At 35.4% G+C, this 9,855-nt stretch overlaps 1 protein-coding gene across 1 annotated transcript; it reads right to left on the bottom strand.

The window, feature by feature from the left end:
• Positions 1-3,321: 3,321 nt before the first annotated feature.
• On the bottom strand, positions 3,322-4,645 carry LOC110460852. Its single transcript, XM_021514042.1, has one exon. It carries the CDS (start codon positions 4,610-4,612, stop codon positions 3,542-3,544), a length of 1,071 nt encoding a protein of 356 aa, XP_021369717.1. The 5' UTR covers positions 4,613-4,645; the 3' UTR covers positions 3,322-3,541.
• Between the last annotated feature and the right edge of the window lie 5,210 nt (positions 4,646-9,855).

The raw sequence follows: 9,855 nt of genomic DNA, 5'->3' as shown, positions 1-9,855 counted from the left end.
GCAGTACATGTCATTGATACATACAGTGCAGTACATGTCATTGATAAATACAGTGCAGTACATGTCATTCGATTAATACAGTGCAGTGCATGTCATTGATAAATACTGTGCAGCACATGTCATTCGATCAATACAGTGCAGCACATGTCATTGATAAATACAGGGCAGCACATGTCATTCGATAAATACAGTGCAGTACATGTCATTCGATAAATACAGTGCAGTACATGTCATTGATAAACACAGTGCAGTACATGTCATTGATAAATACAGTGCAGTACATGTAATTGATAAATACAGTGCAGTACATGTCATTGATAAACACAGTGCAGTACATGTCATTGATAAATACAGTGCAGCACATGTCATTGATTAATACAGTGCAGTACATGTCATTGATAAATCCTGTGCAGCACATGTCATTCGATAAATACAGTGCAGAACATGTCATTCGATAAATACAGTGCAGTACATGTAATTGATAAATACAGTGCAGTACATGTCATTGATAAATACTGTGCAGCACATGTCATTCGATAAATACAGTGCAGCACATGTCATTGATAAATACAGGGCAGCACATGTCATTCGATAAATACAGTGCAGTACATGTCATTCGATAAATACAGTGCAGACTGGCTGCTGATCGAGGGTTTTAACGGTATGAACACATTTCATTTACCTAATCTGAATTAATTTTCCCCAACAAAAAATACTGTCCTTTTTACTGTCCCTTGTATCCAGTTCTAACACTATAGATCTGTGCAATATCTAAACTATACAGTGTAAACATGAATAGTGTAATTTACAACGTATTCACACTCAGTTTGCTTTATCTTTTCAATGTGCTTTAATTTATCTTATATGGTCAATTTTCCCCAAAATAAAAACATCCATTGTAGTAGTAAAGGCGGCCGGTTAGTTAACATTGTTATAGAATGTGACTGACGGGCGGACGGACGACGGACGAACGGACGGACGGACGGACGAACATACAACCATGAATCTGTAACTGCGAGTAAAAAGTAATTATCAGACCGTAGTACTTAATCACTTTTACGTATTCAGGTACATGTAATTATAAATATAATATTTATGTTCGATTAAAAGTAGATTTAATTAACAACCTGCGTGAACGAAATTATATTTGTCACGTTAATATTATATTCAAAAGCAGTAATGATTTTCTTTATTAAAGCATTGAACTGCTTTCAGTTGACATTCTTAGGCAATATAAATGCCAACTGGACAAAGGCAAATTCAATGAAGGGCGCTAGCGCTTCATGTTGGATTTGCCTTTTTCCAGTTGGAATTCATATTGCCCATGAATGACAATTGAAAGCAGTTCAATACTTATATTAACCATTTTTGGAATCTGTTCATCTCATAAAAAAATCAATTACACTTATCATTAGCCAGCATTTAGTTCAAATACTGTATGTATCATGTATGCTTGTTCAATGAATAGAACAGCCCTCGCCGGGGATGGTCAGTAGTATCCAACGGAACAATTTTGACGTCATACTAATGATGACGCCAACAATCGGTCCACGGCATTCATAGCCTATATGAATGCCAACTGAATTTGGTAGGGTTATATAGTGGCAATGCCATTCGATGGAACATATAAAACAATGTCGGTTAAAGGACATCGACAGACATTTGATAGATACAGTAGCAATACATAAACAAGTCCGGATTTTCAGAACAATGTCACTAGTACTTGTTTCACTCTTACAGACGTAGCTCCTTAGCAATGTCTTGCATATATTGGAGATTTTATATTTCCGACACACCCGACACTGGCAGAAACAGGGATTTTTCTTCTAAATTCATTATATAACAAGTTAAATAATAACAAAAGTTAAATATTTCAGAAGCATTATGTATTTGTAAAACAAATCCCAAAAAGTCGGTTTCTGGTCTAATTAAACAGTTTATAAGGAAATAAATTCGGACAAATTTCAACAAATATTGTGTGTTTTCATAAGAACAATAAAACAATAATATATAACCACTGAGGGTAGTTTATAACATCGTTTGTAACATGACGCCAACCAAACCGTGCCAAATTGAATTTCGGCCCTTTCATAGCCCAAAACTGAAAATGAATAATTCTAAAAAAGTTGATTTTAGGAAAGGCTTTTTTTCCTGTTTTCCCTCTCTCCACGTTGCCAACAAGTTAATACATCAAGTCCTTACACTATATAGCTCTATGCAATATCTAAACAACTACAGTGTACACACGACAAGTGTTATTCACAACGTATTTAAAGTAATTTTGTTTTATCTTCTCAATGTGCTTTATGAAATTGTGTAGTTATAATAATTGAACAAAAAGTTGTATATACACATTTTTTTGATTTGTAAAATTATCCTTTTCGAATGATCGGGCGAGATTATAAAAACCTCCAGCCCATAGACTTATATGTCACTATTCTAAAATCATTAAACTTAACAACAATTTCAAAACAATTAAGTTCTATCAGCTTAAAGGAAACACTCTTGTTGCATCGGGTGTTAGAGCGTGGAAAGCGATGATTTGGAAAGCGAATTCGTCATAAGATGAAATAGGTTTCAACAGTTTTAATTCTCATTTTCCGTCGGATATGTAACACAGAGGGAAGAAGACCTGTAGTTTCATTATCCCGATGAGTAACATAGGAATATCATTAACTCAATTTCGAGACAACAGGAACGCATAAACTTCCTTTAAAATCCGGACACAAAAGCAGGTGTAACGGAAAGGCGAGTAAATAGTTCACATTACCATCATGTTATCAATGGACACCGAAACAAAAGGGAAGACACCATAAACCCTCGAAAAGTATCCGGCTCTCCAGGAAAAAAACCCAAACAATTAGTAAATCAAAAGGGTTTCCTGTCGAATACACAGAACAAAGATACTAAACTATATGGTGTGTCAAACGTTGCAATATTCAATAATCTTAAATTTATGTTCGAAATTTTATATTTGTATTCAATATATATAAGTGCAATAAATAAAAAATTATATCTTCATTTGTGTTGCAGTGCCTCTAGATAGATAACAGTACCAACTCAACAGTAACCCCCCCCCCCCCAACAAAACGAGATTGTTTATCAACGGTTAAAATACATGTAAATACATTTTAATACTCCTTTTTTTTGATATTATTAACAAGAAATCATCCTGTTTAAAGAAATTTAAGTAACGTGCATCATGGAATATGTTTGAACGGAACTTTTTACATACCCTCATAAATGTTAAAAAGATGCATTTCAAACCTTAGTTGCAACGTTTGACACGCCATAAAACTAAATGATATCTTTATTTTTTTGTTTTTGTTTACATGTTTTTTTTATTGAAATTATTCAAAAAAAGTAACAATTTCAAATCTAGTACAATAGAATACATCAGGCAAATGTCTGGGGAATATCACCTCATTTATACGACAACCATTTGTTTATTAACTCACTTAACAAATATACATTATAAAAAGGTAATATCACTTTATCTATATAGTAAAAAAAATACATAACTTCAAAGAATACATGAAGTTTATTCTGAATTATTGGTTTCCTCAGCCGCTTGATTTCCGGTTGAAGAACTATCGGAATCAAGGTTATTTTCAGAAAGCAAATTACTGAGCGCTGTTTTCACCCAGGCAATTACGGCAGGAAGCTTCACCATGTCCGGGTTTTTTGGATAGGAGGATTTCAGGTTGGTATCGCAACTATGTGACACTGAATCGTTTTTACAGAAAGAATTTGCCATATTTCCATTAGAGTTTTTATCTGTATGAGCTTTTGAGATGTTTTTGTCCATTTTATCGAGGTAAGATTTGAGACGACTATCCATTCTGTCCACCTTTTTTAACAACACGGTTTCATTGTGTTTTGCCATGAGTTCCGCTTTCTTCGACAACTTTAACATGTTCTTTTTCTGGCGACAGCTGGCTTCCAGTTGTTTTCTATCAAACTGGCTATACACTTGCTGTAATTTCATCTGCTTGGGCTCCCATAGTGGTTTTGTGCGCTGTCGTCCACCTTGATAATAGAAATATTTGTCGGCCTGGGGCCCATGTGCTTTCAGTGTTTTTCCCGCTCTGCAAAATTTGCTCATAAATGCCTGTAAAACTTCAGGCGGAAGTTGGCCCGTTACGAGAAGGTGTAACCAGTCATTACCTCCGTACGCAAAATGTTTGTACTTAACCGGTTGTTCGAACTTACCGCCAAGAAGCTCAGTTGCTGACATTTTCCCAACTGCTCCATTAATATCTGGAGGTGCTGCATTCAGGGGATCGGGGTTCGATTTCTTCTCACAGACACACTGCGAATAATAAGCTCCATACAGACCGGGGATCTTCGAATCTATTGGTTCTTTGTGTATGGGCGGTAAATACCGTTCATGCTGGTGTGTTAATTGATCGACTTGTAATTTGTCTTCCGGAACAACCTGCGGCTCCACTTGTGGCTCCTGATCGACAATTTTATCACAGCTAGTTATAGAAGGTGGCGGTCCTCTATCGCCTATAGGCTTGACAGTAATCTTTCGTTTCCGAAACTTGAATTTAGGAGGTTCAGACGGAATTCTCAAAGCAGGGAGTTTTACATGCCGACCGCTCGACATCTTGTCATGACTACAACTCGGACTTCCGATTCTCATTGTGACGTCATAATGTCATGCAGTTTATTATGACGTCATAATAACTTTCATTTTACTAACGATGGATTGGTTCGCGGCTGAGTGTCGCTACTCTCCACCAGGGCTGCACTCCGGTATACAGTCCGAATTATTCTGACGTTTTATCGACTTTTTTCATATCGGTCTGTCGTCGATTAACGTCAGAACTCCGGCCCTCTATAATATTCGGGAAATATGCGGCCCGCGCCCGGAGCGCACTTCAAACTGATATTTTAGAAACAAATCGTCACTTTCACACACATGTCGCACATGGATCGAAATATCTATTCCTTATGCACAAGATGAACATACATAACATGCCTTAAACAACTAATACAATCACTAAAAACATATTTTTTCAAACTTACTCTGTTTTACTCTAGTTTTTGGATAGCCCCGCCTTCCAATGCCACGTGACTAAAATCTCGCCGGCCTACGTCATAACGTTGGGAAATACCTTCGGTAACACGAGATCTCGTCAAGTCATGTGACATTTCTCATGGCCTTATTTCCATAAAAAAAACATGGGTTGGGTTGGTATAGAAAACGTTGGAAAATGCTTTTCGTAATGATCTTTGAAACATCCTATTGATACCACCTAGTGCATAAGAATAGATCTTTCGATCCATGTGCGACATGTGTGTGAAAGAGACGATTTGTTTCTAAAATATCAGTCTGAAGTGCGCTCCGGGCGCGGGTCGCATATTTCCCGCATATTATAGGGCCGGAGTTCTGACGTTAATCGACTACAGACCGATATGAGAAAATTCGTTAAAACGTCAGAATAATTCGGACTATCCGGTATACAACTATAGACAGGATGCAACATCTTCAGTGATAATGTTCTCATCTAGTTGTAAGCCTCTACCTTAAATTGCGCAGGACCTATACGAAGTTGTTAATTTAGTTACATCTTTATTACCCTCTATACGGCTCCAAGATAAATAGGGATGTAACCTAGTCGCGTTTAAATGTTCCGAAAAGGCACTCATGACACTCACAGTTGTACGCCTCTATATTGTGCAGGACATAATAAGTAATTGTTAATTAAGTTTCGTCTATATTGCCTGCTATTGCTTAAAAAGGGATGCAACCTATTCAGGTTTATGTTTCCGAAAAGGCACATATAGCGAGGCATTTATACGTATTGCTTAAACACGTATGGCCATATACAAATGTTTGTAAAATTGACATAGGTTCCGGTCCGTCATTGATCGAAATTGAGTTACATGCAGTATAAGCAAAGAAATCAAGAGAAAGAAAGAAGAAGAAGAAGTGTTTTACCATATACTGGCTTCTGTTAGAATATTTACGGGCTAGCACTGTTATAAGAAATTGTAATAAATGCTGATACATGCATCATCACTATACTTATATTCTGCGTCGTGTATGCATCTCCCATAGTCTAGCTACTCTCCATTCATGATCGCTCAGTGTTTCGTGCTCCATGAATAAATGTATGTAAGAATCTTCTCTCCATCAGGAAACTCTCAATGGGATGCATGTGGTAATCTCGTGAATCTATGCGCTACTCTTTTTTAATGAAGAAGCGTTGAAATTGGAACACGCATTTTACACTTCATTGTCGATGGATAGGGGGCATGTTCTTTTTAGTTCGCCTGTTCGAAGAACAGAGAGCTATAGCTCTAGCGTTACCCCCGGCGTGAGCGTGAACATGTTCGAGTTCTACCTGCAAGTTATTTAGAAGCTGGTCATTCATTACATTTGTGTACTAGTATACTCTTATTTAGCATGGAGGTTCCTGTGGGGTAACTTATTAATGTAGTGAAGTTAAAATTGATAAATAATTTCACAAACTTTTGAAATTTTCAACCTGTTTTGTACTTATCGTTTTTGAAGCACATCAACGTTAAAGTTTTAACTGCAAGTTATTTAAAAGCTTGTCATTTAAAATTAAATGTGTGTACTAGCTAGGATGCTGATCCATCTCCGGTTTATATGGGTTGCCTCCCTTCGCCAGTTTAAACAAAAAATGTGTCATTAATTGTATTCCGTCTTTGCGTATTGCAGAGTTATCGTCTCTTGTGAGCAGGTATTGAGTGTTACGTCATTTGTTTGTGAGAGTAACGTCATCAATTTTTGAGAAAACCACGTAATTTTCTCACACAAACCAAGGACGTAATTTAACAATTAATACCTGCTCACAAGAGAAGATAACTTTGCAATACGCAAAGACGGAATACAGCAGTGAATAAAAGGTTGTAACTATTCCGCGATTCACACATCAAACTTTATTTATTTTTTTGAAAATTGTTGAACTAATAGCTGACACAACGTTACATGTACGCTGAGACAAACGGCTTGGTGACAATATATTATAACTCAGATTTTGGCGTGCTATAAAACAATTTAGGTATAAATTATCAGATATGAGAATCACCCGGATGTTGTCTTTGCACATATTCTTGTGTATATAATCAAAGTGGAGAACTGTTTTTATAAGAGGTTCATACAGTATTAAGTTACCATATACACTTAAGGAAGGAATTATAAAACACAAAAAACTTTGTGCATGCACATCTACGTGTACATTAAATCAACAACGAGGAATGAATGGTAATGTATCCAAAAAACAAATACCCAATACATCAATTCTTTAAATATTTTATTTTTAATTGGGAATCTAAAATTATATTCCAAATAATTACGTACATTTTAAGTAAAAGTGGACGGTGTGGATGTGACGTAAACTTTGTATAAATATCGATCACATAATTATATAGTAAGAACTGAACAAAATGGGTTGAACTAAAATATGCAAATTCAATGCAAGGCCGAAAACATGAGCATTGCACAAATAAAACGACAACTAAAGTAAGAATAACATGTGTTTTCTCTCCCCCTTCCCCTCCGCAACCAAACCTGAACATTATCTAGGTATATAAGTAAACAACATAGAAAAGGCATTTTATGAACAAATTACGAGCATTAAAAGGAAATATTCAAAGCATCATATTCAACTCCTTATATTTACATTCAAGGCCCCATATTCAACTCCTTATTCACATTCAAGGCCCCATATTCAACTCCTTATTCACATTCAAGGCCCCATATTCAACTCCTTATTCACATTCAAGGCCTCATATTCAACTCCTTATTCACATTCAAGGCCTCATATTCAACTCCTTATTCACATTCCTTTAGAAGCATAAATTTGGTAAAATTTATATTTCACAGTGGGGTCCTTCAAAAAATGTAAAAAGTATCAATCAATCCTGTTTTCTATACACATGTCCATCGACAAAGAACATCATGCAAATACCACATTGGTCCCACACAGCTGGGAAATGATTGACACTTGTTGATACCAGGTATAGACATCGCAATGAGTTGACTACATCTATTTTCTCTCAACAATGAATTAACATTCTATTTGAGCTCAAAAAACACATGTAAACTTGTAAAACAGTGCTTCAAACATTTCAACTTTCACAGAAAATACAGTAGATTTTAATTTTAAAGAACACAAAAGTAGGAAACGAGACACTGTTCACTGATTTGTCTACAGTATATATCACTTTATCTTTGTGTGTACTGAAGTGTGTCCACTGAACCTTAGGTTTAATTAGAAAATACTTTAATTCCTTTTGAAGACGATGTGGTAATAACTATATATCTGGAAATAATATTTCCAAAGATTTTGGTAAATAAAACTTCTTCACAATATAATGCAAAAATAAATCCCAAACAATTAGAGTGACTGACAGTATGCAAGGAGATATTTTTTAAAGATTTGTTTTTGAAACAAATTCATTGTTTCTATTTTCCATTTTCCATGGTTCCCATTTCTACTAGCTCGAAGTGCTGTACAAAATAGAAGTCTTGAATGTTTCCTATACAATGGATCCCCTTTATATTGCCCCTCACTTCATCTGCCACCCCACTCTTCGCCGTTATAATTTGAGGCTCACTTTTCTTTATTTTCTTATTAATCCCTCTATTCCGTCTTCTCATACTGCAGAGTTATCTGCTCTTGATAGCAGGTATTGATTGTTACATCATTTGTTTGTGAGAGTGACGTCATCATTTTTTGAGAAAACGATGAATTTTCTCACACAAACTAATGACGTAACAATCAATACCTGCTCACAAGAGCAGATAACTCTGCAATACGAAAAGACGGAATATGTATCTTTCTATATAATATAATTTAATATATTCACTTTATAAGGAACGGTTGAATTAATTGGAAACAGCGGCACATATCAAAGCAATTAAAAGGCATAGAATAATTCTTAAAAAAGAAATACATGGAAATGTATAAGCATATTATAGAGAACCTAGTGTAAATGAATATAATGCAAAAAAATTGCTGTAAATAAAAGATGTTTAGAAATGATCATATTATACAGATTTGTGTAGTTACTCAATGTGTAGAAATGTAAAATTGTGTTATATATAATACACTACAAAACTAACAAAAGGACCTGTGGGCACATCCGATTAAAGTTTTTGTTGAAGTCAATGCAAGGTTTATCAACCTGAGAATAACAATATTAACAAGGATTGATTAAACCATGCATTAACCTATTGGAAATGGCTACAATAGTTTTACATTTTTTCAAAACAATTTCCTGACAAATGTGATTTTACATCACAGGGAAGTTAATAAAAAGGAATCAATTGAAAAAATTGAACTTTAAAAAATCATTCAATCAATATCACCTTTTTTATTTGATTGTCAAAATCTTAGAACCAATGCTCGGAATTCCAGGGGTTCACTCACTACTGTTCTCTGCACCTCTACAATATGTCGTGACAAATCTGAAGGCACATCATTCACTATTTGATTGATTTCAGGTGACCAATTGCAAGCCTGATCAATACCTGCTCTTTGAAGATTACAAGGGCGACACCCTACTTCAAAGCCAGTCAATTTTACCGTTAGGCTGCTGCACAATTATTTAGTCTACCTGTACCATACGATAATTATGATCCTTTGATTTCATCATGATATATTCCCGGGGTACAGAGAGCGTAACCCTGGAATTTCGAGGATGTACAAAACCCCTTTCATTATCTCTTTCTTTGCTCAATATCTGCTTTGATGAAGTTGTGATAAATACGTTGTCGAGGAAAATATGAAAAAAAATGAAAATTAAATAAATATGTACAATTATACATATTTGCAGTGATGTGCTTTGTCTTTTATGTTACATCACTTTTCC

Source organism: Mizuhopecten yessoensis, unplaced genomic scaffold (genome assembly GCF_002113885.1).
Source record: "Mizuhopecten yessoensis strain PY_sf001 unplaced genomic scaffold, ASM211388v2 scaffold10489, whole genome shotgun sequence".
Lineage (NCBI taxonomy): Eukaryota > Metazoa > Mollusca > Bivalvia > Pectinida > Pectinidae > Mizuhopecten > Mizuhopecten yessoensis.
Note: the sequence above shows the minus strand (reverse complement) of the source record. Positions and strands in the feature narration are given on the sequence as shown.